Here is a 27,799-nt window from a genome sequence, read left to right as displayed (position 1 = left end):
TGCAATGAGAGTCACTACACTACAGGTCCTTCTCAAAAAATTAGCATATTGTGATAAAGTTCATTATTTTCCATAATGTAATGATAAAAATTAAACTTTCATATATTTTAGATTCATTGCACACCAACTGAAATATTTCAGGTCTTTTATTGTTTTAATACTGATGATTTTGGCATACAGCTCATGAAAACCCAAAATTCCTATCTCAAAAAATTAGCATATTTCATCCGACCAATAAAAGAAAAGTGTTTTTAATACAAAAAAAGTCAACCTTCAAATAATTATGTTCAGTTATGCACTCAATACTTGGTCGGGAATCCTTTTGCAGAAATGACTGCTTCAATGCGGCGTGGCATGGAGGCAATCAGCCTGTGGCACTGCTGAGGTGTTATGGAGGCCCAGGATGCTTCGATAGCGGCCTTAAGCTCATCCAGAGTGTTGGGTCTTGTGTCTCTCAACTTTCTCTTCACAATATCCCACAGATTCTCTATGGGGTTCAGGTCAGGAGAGTTGGCAGGCCAATTGAGCACAGTAATACCATGGTCAGTAAACCATTCACCAGTGGTTTTGGCACTGTGAGCAGGTGCCAGGTCGTGCTGAAAAATGAAATCTTCATCTCCATAAAGCTTTTCAGCAGATGGAAGCATGAAGTGCTCCAAAATCTCCTGATAGCTAGCTGCATTGACCCTGCCCTTGATAAAACACAGTGGACCAACACCAGCAGCTGACATGGCACCCCAGACCATCACTGACTGTGGGTACTTGACACTGGACTTCAGGCATTTTGGCATTTCCTTCTCCCCAGTCTTCCTCCAGACTCTGGCACCTTGATTTCCGAATGACATGCAAAATTTGCTTTCATCCGAAAACAGTACTTTGGACCACTGAGCAACAGTCCAGTGCTGCTGTTTCTGGTTCAAAAGTGGCTTGACCTGGGGAATGCGGCACCTGTAGCCCATTTCCTGCACACGCCTGTGCACGGTGGCTCTGGATGTTTCTACTCCAGACTCAGTCCACTGCTTCCGCAGGTCCCCCAAGGTCTGGAATCGGCCCTTCTCCACAATCTTCCTCAGGGTCCGGTCACCTCTTCTCGTTGTGCAGCGTTTTCTGCCACACTTTTTCCTTCCCACAGACTTCCCACTGAGGTGCCTTGATACAGCACTCTGGGAACAGCCTATTCGTTCAGAAATTTCTTTCTGTGTCTTACCCTCTTGCTTGAGGGTGTCAATGATGGCCTTCTGGACAGCAGTCAGGTCGGCAGTCTTACCCATGATTGCAGTTTTGAGTAATGAACCAGGCTGGGAGTTTTTAAAAGCCTCAGGAATCTTTTGCAGGTGTTTAGAGTTAATTCGTTGATTCAGATGATTAGGTTAATAGCTCGTTTAGAGAACCTTTTCATGATATGCTAATTTTTTGAGAATTTTGGGTTTTCATGAGCTGTATGCCAAAATCATCAGTATTAAAACAATAAAAGACCTGAAATATTTCAGTTGGTGTGCAATGAATCTAAAATATATGAAAGTTTAATTTTTATCATTACATTATGGAAAATAATGAACTTTATCACAATATGCTAATTTTTTGAGAAGGACCTGTATATGTCCAAAAGTATTTGAACACCTGACCATGAGCTTGTTGGAAATTTTCAAAAAACAGAGTGACCTTTATGTGATCTGCTTAGCTATAACAATAGCCACTCTTTTGACAAAGCTTCTCACAAGACAAGATGTATATCTGTGGGAATTTGTGCCCATTCAGTCAAAAGAGTATTTGTATAGCTGGGCACTGATCAAGAAAGCATCAATTGATGTTCCAGTTCATTCCAAAGCTGTTCATTGAGGCTGAGATCAGGACTTTGTGCAGGTCACTGGAGTGTTTTTAATTCAAGCTTTGTGCACAGGGTCATGCTGGGACAGGAAAAGACCTTCCCTAAACTGTTGGAAGCATATAATTTCCTTCATATGACTGATTTATTACACTAGTTAGGAAATCTTGTGGCTGCAACTCACAGATTCAAAAACTTGAAAGGGTGACCTGTCCATATAGTGTTTGTAATAATGTCTATCATCCTCAAAATCAGGTATCCACATACTTTTGGTCATACAGTTTTCTAGTCCTTGACAAGGATATGTTATTAAATTAAAGTTTTGTTAAAATTCAGAGAGAAAAAAAGTTCTATGCATACCTAAAAGGGTTAGGGCTCACTCACTGAACCCCCCCCCCCCCTTCCCTTCCACACCCCCCCACCCCACACACACGTTGGGCTACATGAATATTTGATACATGCTGGGGCACTTAGACAGGAATGCAGCATTTCTTCTCATTATGATATCATAACCACAGAACAGACATAGTAAATGGAGGTGTTCACCAGGGACGAGCACTCAATACAGTACCACACACACACACACACACACACACACACACACACACACATGCTTTATATATAACTAGTTGATGCCGTTTTTGAGAGCTCACCTGTCAGACAGTTATGACCCTGCGCTGAATGGGTGTAGCGTAAAAACTAAACATAATGCACACAGAAGATACACTCTGTGTGTGATGTGAGAAAACTGATTAACCAAGCGATATGCAGCGTTTCCTTCCTTTCCTTTTCTCTCTCCTTCCTTCATTCTTCAACCGTTAAAAGAAACAGATCTTTTCCCGTTCGCTTGTGTAAATGCTGTATAGCACATGTGTGTGTGTGTGTGTGCTTATACATGTACGTGTGCTCATGCTGGGCAGAGCCGACATTCGATCCGGCCTCTCAGAGGCCAGGGCAAACTTTAAATATTTGCATTAATGCCAATAAATGGGGCCAATAGGCGCTTGATAACAGACTGGAATCGATCCCACACAGAGCTGGTTCATTGCCAGGTTTGAATAAGTTAGAAATATGCAACTGTCTGGATAGAGTCGTGTTGATAAGACTGACTATGATGTGTAGAAAAATATGAAACCAGACAGTGCTTTGACTGAAGGGGTCAATTTATATTGGCTGTATGGAAGATATCCAGCTAAAATTAGGTTTGGGAGCTGTATAGACATTAATACAAATGATTGTTAGAGACAGGAATCATGAGTCGATGTCTAGGTTTTTAAAAATGTAACATTTTGAGACACTTTAGGCCATTCCCTTCTCTTAAATTCTCTGCCAGTCATAAGAACTCAGTTAAAAATCCATGCGAATGGGTACACCAATCTAAATTGGTACCAAGAATTATAGTTTGATCATCAGTTTATCCTGCTCAGGGTCACAATGTGTCTGGTTTCCCAGGAAACACTAAACCCAAGGCAGGAACACACACCCGGAAAGAACGGCAATCCATTGCATGGCTGTGACCACCCCTCCCTTCCTTAGATATAGCTAGTCAAGTTGGTCTTGGCGCCTGGCTGGCCGATAGCACCTGCTCAGATTCTAACCCGAATTTCAGCAGAGGTGGGCTAGCGTATCAGACCGCTCGCCCGAGCTAGACTTTTGTAGCCAGACTAGCAGGACAGTTTGGAGAATTTGAGAAAGGCGGGGCTCTGCAGTTAAAGTGGGCTGTGTTCCAAACCGCTCCTCACTGTACTAAACAGTCTGTCAATTTAAAGCAGGACGAATCAAATAGTTGCACAAAGTGTAGCACACAGGGCCCGCTGCGCCCGCTTTTACCGCCGTTTCTTAGTCCAGGTGAGGAGAAGTGCTCCACCTACAGGCTGAAAATCCAGTTTAGTTTCAGCTGTAACCAGTTGGTGATCCCATCTTATGCGTCGCAAATTGGTTACAGTTGAAGACAAATGGAATTTGGAATTGCCTTTGGAATGGGTGGCAACTCCGTCCCGACTGGACCTTGGAAACCAGTCCATGGATTTGAGCGCCAACCCTCAACACTCAACACAGACTGAACGTTAACTTTAAAATTGGACCTTAATGATATATTTATGGTGCAATGTTTCCACCCATATTAAATTTCTGTTTCTGTGCATTAAGTAGTTCAGTTTAGAAAGGAAATCTATTGTTCTCACGCAGGCTGAACACGCTTCCGTACCATCGCACCTGCACTCCTTCCTGTCTGTAATTTGAGCAAAAATGGCTATCTTATGCAAACTATGTGCTCAAACTCCAAATTATTCAGACTACCACTGCTGATAGAAGTAAACCAAAGCAAAACTAAGATTCGATGCTTTCCGTTGTCTTTATTACATTTTTCGTACTTACTTTTTTCCAACTGTCAATCCATCCCCTTAAACTTTAACTACCTGGTAATTTACAGCTGTCTGCAATGTACAGTGGAACAACAGCAGCTTTTACTCTTTTGGAGTAAATTTTGTAGTCTGTCTGTGCCAATTTAGGGCAGAACTGTGTAATCAGGCACTGATATTGGAAAGGAAGGCTTTGTGGGTCACGCTACATCCAAATTTGAATATGTCTCGAATGCATATTGACCATCCACTAACTGTTCATGATGTAATTTAACCAAAACACAAACCACTTAAAATAAAATAAGTTGCCACTGTTGGGCCCCTGAACAAGGCCCTTCACTTTCAATTGATTGCACTGTATCTGGTCTGTAAGTCACTTTGAATAAAAACAGCTGCTAAATGTCAGAAATGTAAGTTACTATAATCTGCAATGTTGTTTCATTCCCTCATTCATCTTTACAAATTCTAACCACTTCATCCTGGTCAGGGTCTGGAGCCACCCAGAAACACTGGGCACAATGCAGGAATCACCCTGGACAAGATGTCAATCCATAGCATGGTGACATATCCTCAATCAATGGACCAGACTCACTAAAAGTGAAGGTCAAACCAGAACCTCAGGAACCTTGTGGCACCCAGTTTACCAACTACGCCACTGTGACTCTCTTGCTTATTGTTTCTGAGTCTTGGGTTCTAGTCTTGGTACTTCCTTCCACCTGGTTGGACGCTCTACTGACACATGTCTGAGGCAAAAACAACCGATAGCAATGCCTGCAGTCTGATCAAGATGTTAAAACCCACCACCAGCCAGTGAAAAAAGTTGGTGGCTTTACAGTTGTCAAATGTCACTTGCTAGCCTGTGGCTCTTGTTGGCCAGTGTGGGTGTGGGTGTGATGCACACGGCGGCCGCCGCTAGTGCAATGAGGAAATGAATATGACCATATTAGGGAAAAGAAACAAAGTGACAAATACAGCTTTGTGCTGTTCTGTCTGATCTGGCATATCACAAATGTAAACATGACTCCAATGCTCAAAAAGACGAAAGGGTTTTGATGTTTTATTGTGCTTCACCTTGTTGCGACTGCGAAATACTAGCGCTTAATGCGTCTAGTATTTTAAGGCACGTGGGTGATGATTTCGACGTGCCACGCATTTGCACAATTACTCCTTCGTTTAGTTGCAACACGAGGTTCGTTGCATCAGCGCGAAAGCCGAAGATCCGTCAAACGTGTCCCAGCTGATCAGCAACGTTTGACGTAGAGGAAAAAATTTTAAGATTTCTTTGATCAAACGCAAGCAATAAAAACATTAAGTTCGTTCTTTTTCATACCGCGACGAAATCCCCACTTGTGATTGTGTAGGTGTGCATAAGTGTGTGTGGGAGTATCTATTTATTACCTATAGCTGGGGAAGATAAAGACAGGGATTATCCCTTTATTAAGCTGTCATGTCTCAAAGGCAGATCACATACACATTTCTACACACCGATTCTGATTTGGCAAAGTCAAATCGAAATTCGATTCTCGTTTCAGTGTTGCTGCTTCTTTCTGAGTACTAACGAGTCTCAGCTTGCCAAAGAAAGGGTTTTCCCTGAGTTCCTGAATGCTCTTAACTATAAAGAGAGACAAGAGTATTCACTTCTGGTGTAAATAAAGGAGTATTGAAGCGAGCCTGGATTGGCATGCGTCAATAAATGGAGGCCAGAGAGAGTGCCGTGTTGCTCTGTATCTGCTGCGTTTGGCTGCTTGCCTAAATTCCGGCCTGTAGAACTACCACAGCTCAAGAAATGTCAAGAGTTGTCAAGAGATGACAACAATGGCCTTATTAACTGGTGTGAACTTAGTAAACAGATTTGTTGATTTCCTTTTCACACCCAATAACACCTCTAGCTCTATAAAGATAATGAAGCAGTTTGTGGGCGGCCCACCTGCCTACTTTCATGTCTCAGGAACTGGTTTAGACTTACGATTAAAAAGATTTGAAAGGAACTCTTCCTGTGCGTGGAAAACTGAAGAAAAGACTTGTCAACAAACCTACCACATAATAAAATGATACAATACAAGATCTAGGTGCCCGGGTGGTGCAGCGGTAAATCATGCTAATCCACTACTGCTGAGATCTGGGGTTCGAATCTAAGTGCTATCGGCTTGTCGGTTGTCTAGCAGACATGATTGAATTGCCTGGACAGCTTGTCAGTGCGCTCTTAGTGCTGGTCCCAAGCCCGGATAAGGAAGGGTATCTAGCATCAAAGCTATGGCTCAGTGGTCCTACATGTTTACCTATAGTTAAGACCAAGGTTGGACTCTCGGCGGTGCAGTTGGCCAGGTCAAGCACTCTACATATGAACAGTTTATCCATGTTTAAGAATAAGAAGGTCAGATTCGGAGCCACTTTGTTGTAGATTAGCAGTTAAGGTACTGGACTAGTAATCAAAAGGTAGCTGGTTTAAGGCCCGTCACTGTCAGGCTGCCACTCTTGTGCTCTTAAACAAGGCCCTTAACCCTCAATTGCTAGGATTATATAGTCACAGTACTGTAAGTCACTTTGGTTAAAAGCGTCTGCTAAATGCCGAAAAGGTCAATGTCTAAAATGTCAAATAATTACGCTGATGAACTTGCTGAGAAAATGTACAAGGATTTGTCTCTAAATCTCCCCTTTTAGAGCAGTTACATCCTACATTAAAGTCTATGTCTGTTACGTCTTGGTCAACAATCTTGGTCAATTAATTAATTAATTAATTAATTAGACAAAAAAATAAAGTTGCAATGTTACAGGCATTGTTGATGTGTTAGCATGCCATACGCACTACATGTACACCACCTCCAGACTTGACCCACAGCACATTTGCTGATTATTTTCCTTTCATAAACAGGCCCACTGCTTTCTTACTACAGGTACCATAGAAGCTCCTCTGAGGCTCCTCTACGGCCCATTGCCATTCTGAAGTAAGGATTAGCACTGAACGTCCCTAATGGCACCATTATAAACACTTAAACACTGTGTAATCACACAAACGTAAGCATGTCTTATCCATCAGAAAAAAACAGGAAACGGTGATTGAGGAAGCAAGAGAAGAGAAAAGCGAGGAGTGTGTGTTGCTGGTACTTTCTCGACTGGCTCACCCACGCTTGTGACGTTTCCTTTGTGCTTTGAAGAGCTAGTGTGACAAAGAAGGTAATTTGGGTGATTATTACATTATTAAACTATTATTAGAGAATGGGATTGAGTCAGCGCCTCGGTCCTTCCTCAATACATTAAAAAATCCTTCCTAAACGAAAGGCAAACAAAGATAATAAAGGATGACAGAAGGAAGATAAATAGCTCCACGGTGTGTTTGTGCTCCTTTCTTCTCTAGTAGACGTATTTAGCCTAATATACCCAACTTTCACTTAGGGATTACGTGCTATTATCTACCAGCAGGGACCCCCTCCCCCCCCCATAAACCTCTGTGTGTGTGTGTGTGTGTGTGTGTGTGTGTGTGTGGCTGCACTCAGTATAGCTGTGTACCAGTAGGTGTATTTATGTCCTAAAAAATGAGCAAGTCTTTTGTGGCCCGAAACCACGCTAACCACTCTCGGAAATTCAGAGACTATGAAAGACAAGTGCAGAGACAAACTATCTGTGTTTATGTGTGTTTCAATATGAAAGAATCTGGCAACTCAGGCATAGAGTCAAAAAGTCAGTGAACATCAGGAAACAATAATAAAACATACATAAAGCTACATAAAATTTACATTTAAAAAAGATAGATAGAAAAATACTTTATCTTTCACAGAGAAAATACTACTACTACTACTACTACTACTACTACTACTACTACTACTACTAATAATAATAATAATAATAATAATAATAAATACTTTATTTATCCCAAAGGAAATAATAATAATATTATTTACTTTATTTATCCCGTAGGAAATAATAATAATAATAATAATAATAATAATAATAATAATAATAATAGATAGATAGATACTTTATTTATCCTGGAGAAAATAATAATAATAATAATAATATTAATAATAATAATAATAATAATAATAATCATAATAATAATAATAGATAGATAGATAGATAGATAGATAGATAGATAGATAGATAGATAGATAGATAGATGATAGATAGATAGATAGATAGATAGATAGATAGATAGATAGATAGATAGATAGATAGATAGATAGAAAAATACTTTATCTTTCCTGGAGGAAATAATTAATAATAATAATAATAATAATAATAATAATAATAATAATAATAATAATAATAATAATAATAATAATAGATACTTTATTTATCCCGAAGAAAATAATAATAATAATAATAATAATAATAATAATAATAATAATACATTTGGTGTGTCTATAAAATAAGAACGTTCAAAATATAAATCTGAAATAGTAATTTTAATACATGCAATCACTATATAAACAAAAGTATGCAAAACATCACAAATAAACAATTATTTTATTAATAACTAATTTTATTTTATTTTATTTTTTATTTTATTTTTTTTACGTTTTTACCACTTCATCCTAATTAGGTGTCGTGGTGAGTCTAGCTCTGAAGCCACAGGGCGCAATGCATTAATGCACCCCAGACAGCATGCCAATTCATCATGGGTCTCGGCCACCCAACCGTCAGACATAGCCAGTCATGTCTGTATGCAGACACCTGACCGGCTGATAGCACCAATATGGATTTGAACCCTGGATCCCAGTGATAGTGGTCTAGTGTGATTTACCGCTGTGCCACCTGAGCGTCTAAATTAAGTTTGTAGAATTAAAATTTTTTTATTTATCACAAATATATATAAAAGTAAAAATAATTGTAAGTCAATTTTAAAACCATGTATATAATATATGGTTTTAAAATATATACTGGATTTGGGGGAAAATCATTAAACTAATACATTTATATTATTATAGTTAATATTTATTATTTTAAAAACATCAAAAACATAGAAAAATATGTATTATTTAATTTATTTTATATTTGATTTAGAAATTGTATTTGTTTATTTAGGCTTGTAAATATTTATGAATTCAATATAAAGACTAATATACATAAAAATACCCAACAGTATTGTTTAAACCACTTTCTAAAAGACCCCAATGACAGGCTACCATTAAAACCAGCTGTGTATATTACCCACACAAACACAAGCCCACACTGCACAGCTTTTCCTTTTCTCTTCTGGGCATTGATGTGGCCTTTAAAGGGCCCACTCTCTATTTGGTGACTTCAAAGGGCATATGAAGCTATTGTCTTTCTCAGGAGGAGGACATTGGAGTGATTTAAGGGTGACGGGCGTGGCCTGTTTTATGTACACACCTGGCAGGTGCTTTATCCACATACATACACACACTGACAACAACACACACACGCATGCATAAACATAGCCGCAAAGAAGACACTGCAATATGACAGGCATTGTTGATGCGTTTGCAAATCTTACAGTCTCAGTGGCAAAAATGCAAATCAAACAAATGTATCACACTTCAACACTTCTACTTTTCCTAGCCTGACCTACACTGAGCGCACACTCTACACACCAGTGCTAGATCTGCAGACCTTGAAGCTGTAGCATTGTACATGCTAATTTCACGTAAACAACATAATCTAGTGGCAGAAAGTAGGTGGACACCTGAACATGAGCTTATTGGAAATCCAATTTCAAAAACAAATGATATTAAAACCGTGACCTCTGTATAATCTTCTCAGCTATAACAACAGCCACTCCTCAAGAATTTGAAGTATGTCTTTGGGAATTTGTGCCCATTCAGTCAAAAGAGCGCTTGTATGGCTGAGCACTGATGTTCGTCAAGCAAGCTTTAATTGATGTTCCAGTTTATTCCAGGGCTGTTCAGTGGGCCGCAGGCCACTAGAGTTTCTTTAAACCATGGCTTTACAGACCTTTATAGTCATGCTGGAACAGGAAAGGACCTTCGCTAAACCGTTGAAAGCTTAAAGCTTAAAGTTATTATTTCCTTTATATAATTGATTACACCTGTTAACAGCTGTTGTGGCTGGAACACATAAGAAATGCAAGGAGCCGATAAAGGAGCTGGCAAAGAAGGCAGAGAGAAGCCTTGATATATAGAAAACCTTCCACATGAAGCGATTTAACACTTATGAGGGCAGGTGACTGTCAATCATCAGAACTGAACCAACGGAGACAAGACACAAGTGATTGTGAACTGAACGAGGTTGACAGATCAACATGATACTGCGCCTCTGTGCCCCAAATGCTCGCCAAACTAGGTCTCACAGACGGACACGAATCCTTTCAAACTCACAGTCCCAATACTTTTGTCCATATAGTGTGTCATTAGCACTAGTCTGGATGTGCAAGTATGGTAAGTGTGCGGCCCAAAAGTGTAGGGAGGGTCTTCTCACCCTTAGCACGTTGGTGCTCTCATTTCTGTCATCTTTTAGCACCTTTATGTTGTTTTTTTTTACACCCGAAGTTTTGCAAAGAGTCAAACTCTCACAGTGCGTCTGTTCGCTGTGTGTGAGCGCATGTGTGGGCTTTTAGCGTGACTTCATGTCACCGAGTTTTACCCCAGCCTCCTGTTTCTAACTTTCTGGTTTTGTGTGTGTGTGTGTCGCTTTCTGCTTGTTGTGGTTTCACTCGCAGGACTGAATGTGTGTTTTGTATGTGTGGTCCTGCGTTTAGCTGCAGGAAAGCCTTGGTCCTGTCTGTCAGGTTTCTCTACTCAACCCCAAGGCACCATTCTTTTGGCAGCTCCATCAAAGTACCACACACACACACACACACACACACACACACCTACACATGCTTGTCCTTATACAACCCTTAGTTTGGAAGAAATAGGGTGTGGCTTCATTTAATAAATACCATCATCAGGACTACTTTTCTCAAACATACACACACACACACACACACACACACGCATAAAGAAATGACTTTCTTTTTAATGCACATACACATATAGACCAATATAAATGTCCCAGTAATGTTTGGGCCACCATAAGCCATTAGACTTGTCATCAATTTGACAAATCTGTGAACATTCCCGAAGCTGGAACATTACTGTTTTAAAATCTATTTAATCTGGCACAAGCCTGGTAAAGACCAGAATGCGTGATTGACACCATTCTTATACTTGTTAAACCAATTAGTGTCCATCCTGGAAAAGATAAATGTCCCATCAATCCCATCATTCTGATTTAACCGAATATAGCTTCGTACTGATCTGTATCCACCCTTCTGTTTACACCAAGACCCAAACCATGCCTCACTAGGGGTCAAACATTTAGACTTGTACTGTTCTCTTGTTGTATCTTACATATACGGTAAACCCTCCTTCAAGCTCACTTCAATTAAGGTCAACAGTGAAGATGTATTTTGTTAATTGATTAAGCAATCAATGCTAATTGCTTAATTATATCATGCAGAACAGGTTTGTCCTTTTGATGCCATGCAGCATCTCAGACAATTATTACATTTATGTAGAAACTCACATGTTCTGATTGCATGCTATTAGCATAATTGTAGCTGCATAAATCAGCCACCAGAAGCTTGTTTTAACTACTAACACTAACTACTAACACCAGCCATGATGTGCTTCACTGTTGCAATAATTCAAAAGCCATCGTGCTGACTTGAGATTGGCACAGGGGATTTCAGGGCCTGGCTTGACACTGTGTGTTTCCTGTCGTGCTTAAACAAGCCTTCGTTGCCTTGTAATACTGCGTTTCATTTACTCTGTATTTCATAATGTGATCAGCAAGGAATATATGGACAAGCAATTACAACTGTAATTGTAAGATGATGTACATCATGCATTCATTTAATTTATTTCTTCTACTACAACAGCCTGTAAGCCCATGACAATGTAAATAGTGTCACCTATTTTAATGGGTGACCTTCATGGCAGACCTGTTTTTGGTGGTTCTTGGACTATATATGATCATCCATACATCCAGCATAAGGTGACAGCTTGGGTTGGATCTGAATCCTGAAAAAAACCTGGAGGAATACCTGCCATAAAAAAATGCCCTTATACCCTGTGCTAGTATGGTGTTCCTAATAAAATGGCCAGTTAGAAAATATTTAAGAGGTGTTGAACTTATTAAACCAACCCTTCTTGGGATGCTACCATGCTGAAATAAAAAAAAGGGCCTGAACTTGATGTTTTTGTACCTTTTTTTACTAACAAGTGTAGCTTAAACACTCAATAATTAGAATGAGGTGTATTCATTATATTTTTTTCCATATAGTATATGTGTATGACAATAATCGTCAGCCAAAATTTCATAATCATGGCAGGTCTGCCTGTTTCCCAAAGCATTTTGGTAATTTGTCAGACAAACCCTGTAAACAGTTCTCTGAAAATAGCATCCTCTACAACATCATTTTAGCAGCTCATGCATGTGTTGCATGCAAGGTTAAAGACATACATTCACTTTCATGCATGCACACCACTTATTTCAGTTCATGCTGACACATACACACAACAGCAGCCAGTACGTCTCTTTTTGTCTCTCAGCGGTAATGGCTCTGTGGTCGGAGCCCTGCATTAGCCCTGTGAGATCTGGCTCCATCTCTGCTGAAGAGTGTTAAGTCAGCAGGCTCTTGTGTGGTCAAGGGTTTGACCCAGTGTAGGAAGGAGAACGGGAGCTTGACGGTTTTGTGGCTCAAGGCCGCCCCATTTTTCTTAGCGGTTTGGCTAATGAGGAAAAGACCTCTGCTTTAATAAGAGTCAACAACTTAGGTTGGCAACCTTCTAGACCACAAAGGCTTGTCTATATCATCTATTAACACACCAAGGCTGACAACACACACATACACACACACATAAGGTTTTCCAACAATGATCTGGAATGAGCCGTTGGTTGCTGACACATCGTTATTAGGTGATGACTCATGGGACAGTTAACACTGTGGGCATTTTCAGAATAAAATCTACCCCTCTTGAGCCTTTGACATCATTGTCTTGATATAATCCTGGGTTAGATATGACATTTGAAATGACTGGTCTGTCAGTTTTAGACTGAGTTGAGGTTGCCACAAACATCAGGATAATCTTACTTTCTAGTAATAAAAAAGTATCTAGCTGCAAATATTTGCCTGGCTGTTTATACAGCAGTCTTAATACATTATTAGCTGAGCTGTAAGGCACTACTCTATGTTTTGTACATTCTACAGTATGTTATAGAGATGGAGAGAGTTTTAATACTACAGGACTCCAAATAAACAAGAGCAAAGATTGTAATTAAAATGCACACCTGGTATGTCATTCTGTTTATTTAAAAATATGATACTGTTTCATTACGATGTCAAAAGCATGTTTATATGCTTATGGACTAATGTACAGGGACTTAAAGTCTTAAAAAATACTAACTGTTCCTAACTGTCAATTAGACAGAACTGTGCTATTACTTCATCAAAACAGACATTTAGTTAAGTTTGACATCAATACTTTTTGCATCATTAACCAATAAAATATTTAGGCTATAACACCCACACTATTTGCTTCTAATTCACCCTACACACCTGTGATTCCAGTAGTTTTATTTTCAACCAATACAATGAACCTATTTAAATATCATCGGTTAAATAAGTAGCATTATTTTCACATCATGAGGACTTCTGTTGTTTTACTGAACTGAAAGATTACACCCATTGCATTGTTTTTCCCACCATGAAGGTCTAACAACACTTGATAATGCCCATACCGTTGCCAGACCTGTAAGCCAAAGCGTTATTTGTGTTTGCATTTTGGCATCTGATGAAAGATCTTTGATTTTGATCCGTTCCCAGATAAAGCACCTTGCCAACCGTTTTATGGCTAAGTCAGTTTCGAGTGAGAGACGCAAAAAAAAAGAGTGTAACCACATCACCTGTAAACTTCAGCCTGTCCTGCTAAGAAGAGCACACTGAGTCATACAGACTAATATAACTACAGTGTTATATTGACTCCATCTATTTTAGCCCAGGTCACAGACTCACTGACTGCTGGGTGTATTTAGTGTGGTCTATTTATCCCAACAGGTTTTAGAGCACATATGACATCCTAGCTCAACAATTGGCACACCAATAAGACCGAAATGGCATCATATACCAACCTGTGCTTGGCTCCAAAACTGCTTTCTTGTACAGTGTATTCTTATATAGTTACACAAGCATAGCTAACAAATCTGTACAAAGTATGTGAAGTAAAAGCGTGAAGGTACTCACGTCTAGGCTCTCGTGGTCCATCCACGGTGACTTTGATGGCACGGTGATATGTAGCCACCTGGGGGGGTCCGGTGAACACTGTGATAGTCAGAGTAAAACTCTTCCCTGAGGAATAAACAGCAAAATGAAAGGAAATTAATCCTAATGTGCACATTGTAGACCAAATGGGGGAACTGAGGGAAGCATTTTATTAGCAGTCCATCTTTCTCAGATGTAAAGATTTGGTTTTATTCAGTGTAACTGGACACTTTTGGTCATGTATATAGTCCCAGTGCTTATTATTTTAGCCAGTTGTTACTTTATTACCTGTTTTGACTAAACACTAAATTTTTTCCTGTTATGTTTTTATTTGGTAATAAATATCAGGTAATAATAGGTGGTCCTGTTGTGCACTTATTTTGGGACAACTGGTTGGGTGAACTGCTAGCAAAGCATAAATAGGTATTTATTTATGACCCTTTTAAAAAAGAAAAATATGACTAGTTTTCTACTGGCTCATGATTTCAAATGTTGCAATTCTTTACAAAAGTCCAACAACAAAAACAGTTTTACAAAAGCAACAAGCAACCCTGAATTAAATATGCTAATGAACAAAGAACCGTTTGAAAATAGAAAGAGAATGACAGTTTATAATGACTCACTGAAAAGATCCAGAATGGCAGTTACTAATAACAGTCCTTTTAAAGAGCGCAAAGAAAACGATTGGCTCTGTTGTAAACCACAAACTTCCTTTTAAAAAAGTGTGCCAAATTAGTCCGACGTACAGTCGGACGTATTCTGACACACCACCTAGTGAGCCAGTATGCGGTTTGGGATGCGGCCGAAGACTCCGGCTGTGCGAGGAGACTGGAGGGAGACCGGAGGAAAGGAAAAGCGGGGCAGGAGTCGGGTGGAGTAATTGAGTGCAGAAATGAAAGGTACTTTTTAATTCCCCCCATTTCCTTTCATCCGTCTGCAAATGTTTAAAAGTCTGGCGAGAAAAAAAGAGCCAGGAGCGAGCGAGAGAAAACGGCGAGGGAAAAGGAACTGTGAAGGAATTTCAGCTATGTATGTAGCTGTTTTAAAGGTGTGTAAACAAGCTAATCTGTGAAAAATCCAAACATTAAGGCTAGACTAGCCAAAGAAAAAAAAACACCCAGTAAGGTATTTTTGAACAAAACAAATACAGCCTAGACCTGATACTTAATACTTATACTTATTTTTACACGTTTACAGTCTAAAACACCATTAATTAATCGTAAAACGTTTAATAATAAGAAACAAGTCGGGTTGAGGCTTAAAAGTAGCCTACTACTGGCTGCATTCCAAATAAATTCAGATTCCATATTAAGTGCACTACTTATTAATTTATGGAATTGTATTCTGCACCCTACGGAGTGCACTATATTCTAAATACACAATGTTCATTCTTTAGATTTCCGAATAAAAAGCAAACTTTAAAACTGTCACATCACCATGTACATTTACGAGCATCTGATAATATAATAAATAATGTTTACATTGGATTCACTGGATTCATATGTTTAATAAACCGTAAAACATCAAATGAAAGATGAACACGGTGGCTCAAAGCTTAACATTAGGCTGCTATTGGCTGAATCCCAAATTACTTCATATTCTCTGTAAGTGCACTATTATTTCTAAAATTAGATTCCTCACCCTATGGAGTGCACTATGGTTTATTCGGTTTGCCCAAAATGTATTTATGTCAGAACATGTTTGTATTTACAAGCCCCTAGTATCCTGATCAAATGATGCATTGCATTTACCTAATTTATATGTGCAACCTAACAGTTACATTATTAATAAACCCCAAACATTTAAGTGATAAAGGAATACAGAGGTTTGAGGCCTGAACAGAAACAGCCACATTTCACTATTTTTAAAAGCATAAAAGGATCTAAATGAATGCATATTTTATGGAGAAATACAAAGGAAAAGGGAAATAAAATGGGAAAAACCACAGCTTTTAAAAATAGTGTTCACTGGTCAGTTATAAAATATATATTAGGCTTCTTTCATTTGATGAATTATGATTCAACCTATATACAATTATTTAACGTTGTAAAGATTCATTATTAATTAATGATAATGATTGGTTGCATGATTGTATAATAATAATGTGATGGTTAGATTCCTTAATCATAGTAATCATAATGAAAACATAGTAGCCCAATGAGAATTATTTGCGCCAACTGTGATTGTGACCATTGTAGATTTTAAAGCCTATGTGGGCAGTTCTGCAGAACACCTTGGCTGAACCAGTGGTTATTATCAGTGACAAAATGATCTCATACCTTTGGCTCATATTTGCTATTCTTAGGTGTAGCATTTGCAGCAGTCTAAAGTTTAATATGCACTATTTTTATATATTTAGCATTAGAACATAGTGTATTGCTTACACACTTCTTTGTGTAGCCTATTATAATAAGACGTAGATTTTTACTCTTATGTTTCTTATTTACAGTTTGTTATTGTTTGTATATGAAAGTAGACAGACATTTGTATATTAACATAATAAAGATGAAGGACATTTTTATATGTATAAATTTAATTAAAGTATTGTCAGACTCGTTTTACTCAAGTCACATGAAGTAAATATTAAAGACAATTAGAATTGTTACGCAATCAGTTTTTTGTTGGCTGCTTACAAGCACCTACTGAGAATATTATTACATTGTTGATGCAGCATGTTTTATTCTTGGTGAAATAAACCAATAAACTACAGCCTCTGTACTATAAAGCACAAAGTCCTTAAAATAAACACTTTAAATGTTAATATTTCCTCATAAATGATACCTTACATCCTGTTTCATTACAGGTCTTTTTTAAATTTTACAAGCAAGTCATTAAATCTTTTACAGTTATAGTAATAGTAATTACAAATCTGTGGATTATGCCCTTTTATAATTACGAGGTGGCACAGACACTGGAACTATAATATAAAAAATGAAATGCTTAGATATAGACATTTTGATTCATGATTTGCAAAGATATTTACGTAGGTAGAGAAATCAAATATGGGAATTTATGTAGAATCCTTTTTATAGGCCTATTAAATTATTACAATTGATTCATTGAAGCACTGACACCTCACAGTGCCCACAGCACGTGTTTGTAAGAGTACCAGACAGCCCAGTCACAGCTGGTACATGTGAATTTTAATGCATGTCTTTCAAAATAAGTGTTTTGATGCAGACACGTGATATAAAGATATAAGTGGATTTAGCAGAGTTTAATAAAACATAACCACTTAACCATAAGCTATTTGTTTACGCACCTCTGCCACTTCTTCCCACAAATCGCAGGTCGTTGAAACGGGCAACTTGGTTCTTCATAACGGCGGAGGCATTCCTCAGCTCAGCCGAGTAATTCTCATCGTTCCCGGCCATAACAGTAACCAGAGTTCCGTCAGGAACGTCACCGAGAGCCACCACCTACACGGAATAGCGGCCATGACCAGGTATGAAACATGCTCACACACACTGCCTTATACAGATAAAATCGGGTCAAAACCGCATCAGCTGGAACTGACCACACAACATACTGTAACCACAGTACATAAATAGAAGCTTATTATTTATCTATAATGTACACATATGTTAAATACATAATACATAAATACAATATATACCCAACACTAATTATTATAATTGTTACTATATAGTTTCAACACATACCGATTTAATACGTGTAGATTTACAGCTTATTTTTATGAGCTTTAAAAGGCGTTTGTGATGGGTGTGACAGAGTTGGCATGCACTGCATTGCTAGGATGCGCATTGCCAGGTCAGCCTGTTTAATGAATTTATCTCATCGAAATAGATTTTAAGTGTCCTTTAATTTACTGGATAATAAATCTAAATTTTTCAATCAGAAAATGTGAACAAACAGTGTTATAGGCCGACAATTGTATTCCTTATAAATAATAATGTTAATAGTCATAATAATGTTAATAATAATAATAATAATAAATGTTCTTTCATTACTTACAACATTATAATCAATAACATCTCAGGAATTGCATCAACAAAAAAGTCAAAATTCAAGATGCGTTTGCAGTAGAAAGTCCCGAGTATACATACTTGTGCGTATTAATAATAAACTTTTGATTGAAAACAATAAGCTTTTGATTTTGTTCTTCAAAAATATTTTGTTATATATATTGCAAAATGATTGATGATTATCCATAGACTTCATTAAATTCCACTGTGTGCATAGTTTATTTGCAGCAGTAGTATTTGCAGCAGTCTAAAGTTTAATATGTACTATATTTACATATTTAGCATTAGAACATAGTGTATGCTTATACACTTCTTTGTAGTCTATTATAATGTATGTATGTAATAATATATAGATTTTTACTCTTAAATGTTTCTTATTTATAGTTTGTTATTGTTTGTATATGAAAGTACTGACATTTGTATATTAACATGAAGGACATTTTTATATGTATAAATTAAAGTATTGTCACTCGTTTTACTTAAGTCCTATGAAGTAAACATTAAAGACAATTAGATCCTTTTAAATATTAATATATTGCAAAATGATTATCCATAGACTTCATGAAATTCCACTGTGTGCATAGGTAAAATGAACAAATCTCTCACATCAACACAACATATAAATATTCGAATTAACTAAAAATGATTGTAATTCTTTTATAAGAACAAGCGCAGATGTTGCATTATTTATATGTACATGTATAAATTACCTTGAAAGCCACGGGTAGGGTCTTGTTGCAGCGCCAGTGTGAAGGCAGCACGGAGCAGAGGAAGTTCGGACTGTCGGTGCGCACCAGTTCTCCAGCGTGGTCCGCCAGCACGTCCACCACGGAGCGCGCGTCCGCCGTGTGTCGCGTCCTCAGCGGCCCCGCCACGCTCATGCTGCCCCCGGTACCCGCACTGACGTCCCCGCTGCTTAACTTCCCACACTGGAACGACGTGGAGGGCGGCGTGAAGCGTCTCGTGGTGGTCGGATCTACAGGAATATGCATCACGAAAGCGTGGAGAGTGTCACTTCAGAACTGAATCGAAACAAAAAAAAAAATGCACTAACGCTTGTGGGTGCCCAAGATCTGTGCTGTGCTGTCCTCTTTTTTGAATAAAAAAAAAACTGCGATTAAATAAATGAGGCTGATCTAGCAGCGCTCAAAGAGTTAACTGTAGATCGGGTTGATCCACAAAACAAACACAAAAATCAAGAAGCAAGAAACCGCAAATGAAGCCGTCTTCACTTCTGCACAGCGGTTTAGTGTCAGATACAAATCACACAGTCTCAGCCGTCACGGTCTGACTCCTGCTTCAGCCACTAACCGTATTCACGTCTATAATAATCTTAAACAACACTTTTCTGTCACACTAAGCTAAATTCAGGCTCTTCATCATTTGGTCTCCTGTAAATTCTGCATAGCGTCCACTTTGTTTTGCTTTACAGCTCGTTCTCCCCCTTGACAGCAGGTTCCGACAACTGGCTTCCTGAGTTTATTCCAAATAAATCAAAAAGTCCGTCCAAACTTTTCTAAAGCATCGAGCGTTGATCAGATCCAGTCTAAGTACGTGTGATCCTTCTCTCCATTAAGTCTAAGAGCCGCTGATCTTGGTCTTGATCGCTCTTGTGCACTCTGACTGTGGTCTATACGCTGATGTTTACTCAACTCGTTTTAGAAGTTTCCGAGGTCCGATTGCTCAACCAATGAGACAAAAAGGAGTGGTTTCACAAGAGCTCTAGACCAATCAGATTGCAACACAAAAAGCGAAAGCTTTGTCTAAATGCACAGTGGGTGTGGTTCAATTCGTGCGCTGTAGAAGAGGCTCATGCCCATCGCTTATACATCCATCATTAAACATCACATGTATTACTGTTATATATATATATATATATATATATATATATATATATATATATATATATATATATATATATATATATATATATATATAAAGCTGAAAGCCAAATAAATGTGCAATCAAGTAAGACCGTTCATAATATTTCACTGCATTTGGAGGCTGTTTGGAATTTGCATTAACCTCCCAAACTCAAAGGACACTGCAATGTCTCTCATACTGACACAAAACTGTCTGATTAATTTTGCATTTTTCTATAATTTTCTATGAGATTTCTATGACAAAACTTTAAAAGCTGAAGTATGAGGTCGGACATAAACGAGAATAAAAAACAAAAACAAAGGAACATTCGGCTTTTCTTTTCCACATTTACACAGAGACATGCCTGATATACAAGCAGTATTTCCTTTAAAATAACAATACGATATAGTGTATGACTATCTGATTTGCTTACTAAAAATGAAATACGTTAAATACGTTTTTGCCTTTAGGGGGTGTTAAATTACACAAATAATAGAACCAGCAAAAGGTATCCTCCACTATGTAAGTGGAGTCTTAAACAGTATTACAGTGTATAATTTTAAAGCTAGTAATAAGCTTTTGCAAATAATGAAACACTCACTATGAATACATTTTAATTTCCTATCAAATCATGACTAGAAATTTGCAAGCAAAACCAAGTCACAAGCCCTTACTTAATACTACCAGCATTTATAACAATATCAGTAAGGATTAATAATAGCAAATATAGCAGAGATTGACATCAGAACAATCATACATGTGTATGTGTAATAAACTGTTGTTTATATTTAGAAAGAATATTCGATAGAGTTGAAGTTAAACCATACTTAATATGCAGTATGAATAAGGACAGGTATAAAAAGCAGATTAATAAGCTATCAGTAAAAGAATTGTTTTGTAATATGAAATAAGAAAAAAAACCATGACTTATTTAATATAGGTATCTAGAGTATTTCCTGATCTTATAATGCTTAAGTGATGAATGGGCACGTGTGGTCAAGGCTCCTGTGGCAGCAAATGAAAGTGAGATATAAAAAGGTATTAATGCTAATAAATTTATTTGGTCAATAAAGTAACTATTCTAGGTAAGCTTACTGACACTTTGCAATGATGTTTCATAGGATCTGGACAAAGTTAAGTGATCTGCCTTGAATTCACATTACCAGGAAAATCCCTGAAATCCGAAATCTGACAAATGAAACTTGATCCTTATTCTTACACTGGCAATATTTTATTATTATTATTATTATTATTATTATTATTATTATTAATAATAATAATAATAAAAAAGACTAATTGCAATGTATGCACACATAATTGCATATAGCACATATTACTAGATCAGACGTTTCCATTGCTCTTGCTTTGACATCCACAATTGTTCTTTATCTTTAAACCACGACCCAAAACCAGTCACTTTTTTACCCATAATCAAATATACACAAATCATTTAGAATTAAAATACTTATTTGGTATTTTTTCGACAGAAGACAATACTAGTTTATGTATATATTCAGAGGGTAGTTATACAGGCAGTTAGAAGAACACACCTGAGATCTGGGAGCTTTATTCGGTCTCGACCCAACACTGATTATGATCACACAATAATAAACAGGACCATGGGACAATAATTATGAGTGATGATCATGTGTGTCATACACATCAGCTGCAGTACGATACAGCGGTTGAAGTTGGATGCGGTTCACGTGACAAACCACACCCTTCCCTCCCAGCAGCGCTTTACCGCTAGTAGGCGCGTTTGTCGATATAAATGAGCCTGAGGTTAAACACACACACACACACACACACACACACACACACACACAGGAGAGACAGGATTCTTCACTAGTGTGCAAAGCAGCATGCCAAAATTATTTTTCACCCCAGCTTACAGGGTTGGCGGTGGACTAAATTGGATACTAGATAGTAAAAGTAATTACCAAACGTTTTTTTGTCATTATTCATGTCACAGTGAACATACCACATCTAAATGTAACGATTAGATTTCAGAAAATGTTAAGTGATAAAAAACAAAACGATCTTAAATGATTTTTTAAGGCTGATCTCAGCAGATTCTGTAAAGGAAATACGACCTCTAGAACCAATGCGGTGTGCTCCTACTCCCCTCCTGATAAAACCATTAATAATAATAATAATAATAATAATACTTTTATTGTTAGTTCTTTTACATACAGAATGTGTTTGCCATCTATATGTGTTTATTATTTATGGAAGAAGCCTAATAAACGGAAAAAGGCACAACATTGAATTGATTTAAATTATGTGTTCTAGCAACCCAATTTGTGCTTTACTTATCTTTTGCAACAAAAGTTATTGCAACAATAATGTTAATCTAATATTAATTTTTTTTATCTAATTGTACTGCAAAAATGTATGCACGTGTATAATAATAATAATAATAATAATTATTATTATTATTATTATTATTATTATTATTATTATTAATTATAACAGTGCGTGTCTTACAAATTTACCGTGTTTTATTTATCCAAACGAATAAATTACTGTATAATGCTTGGCAACTATACGCAAACATAAGCATTAACACAACATCGCATTTGCATCTTTCATCACTGCGATTAATAACACGTTATATGTGATATTTTATTTTTGGCATTGCTTAATTAAAATATTTTTCACAATGTGCACAAAATAATATATTTATTATTATTATTTTAATTTTTATTATTATTATTATTATTATTATTATTATTATTATTATTATTATTATTATGTTCGTATATAGCTCTGCACAATAGCACATGGTTAATCAAACCAGACATGAAGATGAGGAGACATGAAAAACTGACATTAAATAAAAAAAGAATGAGAAAAGAATTGGCTAGAGACGCGAGGACAGTTTTTACAGAATTAAAATTCATTAATTCATTCATTCATTCATTCATTGTCTGCTTTACCACCGCTTTATCCTATTCAGGCTCGCGGTAGGTCTGATTCACTGGGCGAAAGGTAACTAATATTATTTCTATTATTAGTTATAACCGAATTAAATAATACCACTTAATTTTATTTATTTTCCTAACGTGGGTGCACATGATCGGTGCATAAACACAGGTAAAACAAAATAAAGAGTATTTTTACTTGTAAGTGTTTCAGAATTCAGTCCTACCAGAACAATACAGTAGCATGTAACAATACAGTGTAAACATAAAAGCCTCAATATGCATAGTTAGTCTCCAAAATTAGCAGTTTCTGTTACAGGTAAAAATCTGTAATTTTTAAATGCGCAAAAGATGGATTGGAATGTTGTCCATTGTGTATTTTAAGACATGCTTTAGAAATTAAGTGCATTATCCCTATCACCACTTACAATGAAGCACTTTTTCTTATCTTCATTTAAAAAATAGGAAACCTAAAATAAACCTTTATATTTGTAATGGGATGGGGTGGACAAGGAACTTCATGTAAAATAAAAGATGGATAGGTGTGTTGTTCATTGTGTATTTTAAGACAGGCTTTAGAAATACAATGTCTCCATAACCACTGACATTATAAAACATTTTAACCTGCATATTAAAACATTAAAAACCCAAAATAAACCTTTATTTTCATGGGGGTGGACAAATAACTTTATGTACAAAAAAACATGGGTAGGCGTGTTGTTTATTGTTCACAGGCTTTAGAAATGAAGTGCGATGTCTACAACCACTGACAATTAAGCACTTTTTCTTACCTGCATATTAAAAATTAAGAAAACCCAAATTAAACCCATATATTTGGGGGTAGAGTGGACAAAGAACTTCATGTACAAAAAAGATGGATAGGCGTGTTGTTCATTGTGTATTTTAAGACAGGCTTTAGAAATGAAGTGCAATGTCTATATAACCACTGACATTGAAAAATGTTTTTCTACCTGCATATTAAAAACCAAGAAAACCCAAAATAAACCTTTATATTTATTTGGGTGGACAAAGAACTTTATGTACAAAAAAGATGGATAGGTGTTGTTTATTGTGTATTTTAAGACAGGCTTTGTAAATGAAGTGCAATGTCTAACCACTGACATTGAAAAATGTTTTTCTACCTGCATATTAAAAATAGAAAACCCAAAATAAATATATATTTTTGGGGATGGGGTGGACAAAGAACTTTATGTACAAAAAAATGAATAGACGTGTTGTTTAAGACAGTGCATCGTCCTTGCAAACCAATGCAAGGTGCAAACCTATATGTTTTAATGTGGTGGGGATGGACAAAGAATTTTATGTACCAAAAGAAAAGGAATAAAATTAATTACAATGCTGCCATGATACACACGCGCCTTATAAGCGTTGTTATAAACGTTTGGTCTCGACTGTACGAATCAGAAATCAACATGAGAATAAAGTCATCTCTCGTGAGCTAACGTGTTCACATTCATACTGCAGGTGTGTGTAAAGTAAAGCCCGAACAGTCCCGGGTTTTGAGTGTGGAAACACTAATAGACCGGACAGCATCGTTGTAAATCTGCACAAATAAAAGCTCACGATGTTCTGTTAGAGCTCGAGCTCGCGCATCTGTTCGTTATTAGTATGTGTAACCGCGTGTAACTGCGTGCCCGACCCCGCGCGCTCCTGTCTGTTACCTGATCCTCCTCAGCGCGCAGTTTCTACAGTTTCAGGCGCGCGCTCCGCACTGCTCGCATGCCGCACATATCTAATACCGAGTATGCGTTTCCTAATCCATCCTCCTTAAAGTGTTTTTTTTCAGCAGGACAGCGCGCGGTGGTGACTTAATAACGTGGTGAAAAATGACGTGATTCGGTACAAATGGACCACCGGCTTTCACAAGTTCAAAGCGAGCGCTTGTTTCAGGGAAAGCCCAGAGACTCCGCTATCAGACTGCCGCTCATTCGGCTTTAATCAGCGTTGATGGCAAGACAGATGCAGCCTCATCATGATCTGATTATTTAGAGTTTTCTTTCCATGCGAGATGTCAAAGGGCTTTATAGGGACTGGTTTTTAAAAATGCATTCATTCATCAGACTGCCTGCTCCATGAAGTTTCAATAAAGGGACGTCACTGAGATGATGCATGTATTGCAGCAAGCATGTAGTAGATGGAATGCATCTGATATGCAGACCACTAGATAGCATTTTCATCACCTTCACTATTGCTACTGATGCATTTTAGGCATATATTTAAATTGAAGCACACTCAGCAGAATCTTCAACTCTAAAACAAGTCAAAAGTATGTAAACACTATTCCCAATTATTGAGTGTAGGCATGATGGTTTGGAAAAGGCCCTTTTATCTTATCTGTGCAAAAAAAATGAGATCCATAAACACAAGGTTTGATGAGTTTAATGTGAAGGAACTTCAGCGAATTGCACACAGCCCTGGCCTCAACCTCATTAGATATATTTAGGATAAACTGCAAAGTTGGCTACACGCCAGATTTTCTCATTCAACATTAGTGTGCACAAATTCCCACAAATGCCCACTGTCATAGTCACATATGTAGCAGGGGTGGATGGCCACAATACAGATATGCACAGTTTTGGAATATTATGTCTAACAAGCTCATGGTGAGATGTCTAGACAGTGTAAATCATTAGCTGTGTTCCATTTCCTTCAGTGAAATCAAAGTCATTACTTAGGATAAAGTAATAGTTCTAATTTTCAGGCCAACAAGTGAACTGTCCACAAAAGTTAAAAGTCTGGACTGTGCATAAAAGTGGTAGTTAAGTAAAAACTAACTAACGGTAATTTTTTACCAAAGTATATTTTAATGAGTATATGTACTTGCATCAGGGATTTGTGTATTTCTGCTACCTCTGGACATGGTGCTTTATAACATTTGAATAATTTGTATACTGGTGCTCAAGTGACACAGAGGTAAATTACACTAGTCCACTGCTGCTGGGATCCGAAGTTTGAATCCCCAGTGATAATTAGTCAGTTATTAGTCAGGCATATACATACAGCTATGACTGATGATTGGTGTCTGCCCGGGTGTGTTGCTGCATTGTGCCCAGTGATTTAGGGGAAACTGGACCCACCATGACCTTGACCAGGATAAAGCAGTGGTACAATATTGCACAGGAATTGAATGAAAAGATTAAATAAAACTTTTATTGAGTTTAATTTTTAGATGGTATATTCTTTTTGTTTTTAAGATGGTATATTCTTTTTATTTTTAAGATGGTATATTCTTTTTATTTTTAACATGGTATATTCTTTTTATTTTTAAAATGGCATTTTTTTTATTTTAAAGATTGGTATATTCTTTTTATTTTTAAGATGGTATATTCTTTTTATTTTTAACATGGTATATTCTTTTTATTTCTAAAATGGCATTTATTTTTTATTTTTAAGATGGTATATTCTTTTTATTTTTAAGATGGCATATTCTTTTTATTTTTAACATGGTATATTCTTTTTATTTTTAAAATGGCATTTTTTTTTATTTTTAAGATGGTATATTCTTTTTATATTTAAGACGGTATATTCTTTTTATTTTTAACATGGTATATTCTTTTTATTTTTAAAATGGCATTTTCTTTTATTTTTAAGATGGTATATCATTTTTTTTATTTTTAAGATGGCATATTCTTTTTATTTTTAAGATGGTATATTCTTTTTATTTTTAAGATGGCTTTTTTTTTTTTTTTTTTTTTAAGATGGTATAACTTCCATATGGCTCTATAACGTTTTCTTTTATTTGTAACATTTGGTCACTTAGATGCCTGAGCGACCAAACAGTTACCTGTTACAAATAAATAAAACAGACGTTATAGAGGCATATGGAGGTTATACCATGACTACATGTAAAGCACCTGTACTTAAAAACACAAAATAGGCAGATTACTGAAGGAGAAAAATCACTGGTCACAGCAAAGCACAAGGCAAAAAAATATACCAGAAATGGTCTGATTTTTCATCTTCACCAGTTGTGGGTGGCTGCTTGCTTCTTTGCATTTGCAAGTTACAAAGAGAAGGAGCCTCGAAGCCACAGAGTGCATTCCTTCCATAAAAAGTAGGCCTATTTGCTTGTGTTTCATGTCCGTGGGCTTCTGCTCTGAGCCAGCATGCAAACAAACTGGAGGAGAGAAAGCTAACAGATGCAACTTTCTTCTATGTCCCTATCAGATGCATTTAAGTCACATATTTATCTATTATTACTGCAGTTTAACAGAACTGAACTAAATAAATGGACTGATCATCACATCACATTAGTGAATGTTTTAGAGGAGCTTTTACAGCTTCCTCTGCCTACTGTGTATTATTATGCTGTTATCATTCTAACACATTAATATTAAATGTAATGAAAGTATGGAGCATTCTTGCTTTTGGCTTGTAAGCTTATTGATAATAGCTGCTTAATGGGGCCACAGTAAAATATCCAGGATAAACAGTGATATCATGTGTAATCATTCTGATTAAAACATGCTGTTAGGCTGGATGGGACCAACTTGTTCTTTACACAGAAGCATTCAGGATTGGCAGGCATTCTAACCCACTTCTGCAGCTCCCGATTACAGAATTGCAACCATATTTTTTCCTGAGTACAGTCACGTCTA

The 27,799-nt window shown here is 37.0% G+C and overlaps 1 protein-coding gene across 1 annotated transcript in view; it reads right to left on the bottom strand.

Annotated features, from left to right (window-relative positions):
- The window catches only part of runx3 (RUNX family transcription factor 3), a 39,651-nt gene extending 20,234 nt beyond the window's left edge, over positions 1–19,417 (bottom strand). The window contains exons 1-3 of the mRNA XM_062994939.1: positions 19,104–19,417; positions 17,670–17,826; positions 14,390–14,494 (exon numbers count right to left, since the gene is read on the bottom strand). Of these exons, the coding sequence (XP_062851009.1) occupies positions 14,390–14,494; positions 17,670–17,826; positions 19,104–19,385 (544 nt within the window). The 5' untranslated portion in view covers positions 19,386–19,417. The remainder of the gene's footprint in view (positions 1–14,389; positions 14,495–17,669; positions 17,827–19,103) is intronic.
- Positions 19,418–27,799: the final 8,382 nt, after the last annotated feature.

Source organism: Trichomycterus rosablanca, chromosome 5 (assembly GCF_030014385.1).
Source record: "Trichomycterus rosablanca isolate fTriRos1 chromosome 5, fTriRos1.hap1, whole genome shotgun sequence".
In the NCBI taxonomy this organism is placed as follows: Eukaryota; Metazoa; Chordata; class Actinopteri; order Siluriformes; family Trichomycteridae; genus Trichomycterus; species Trichomycterus rosablanca.
This window is presented reverse-complemented; position numbering and strand designations above follow the sequence as displayed.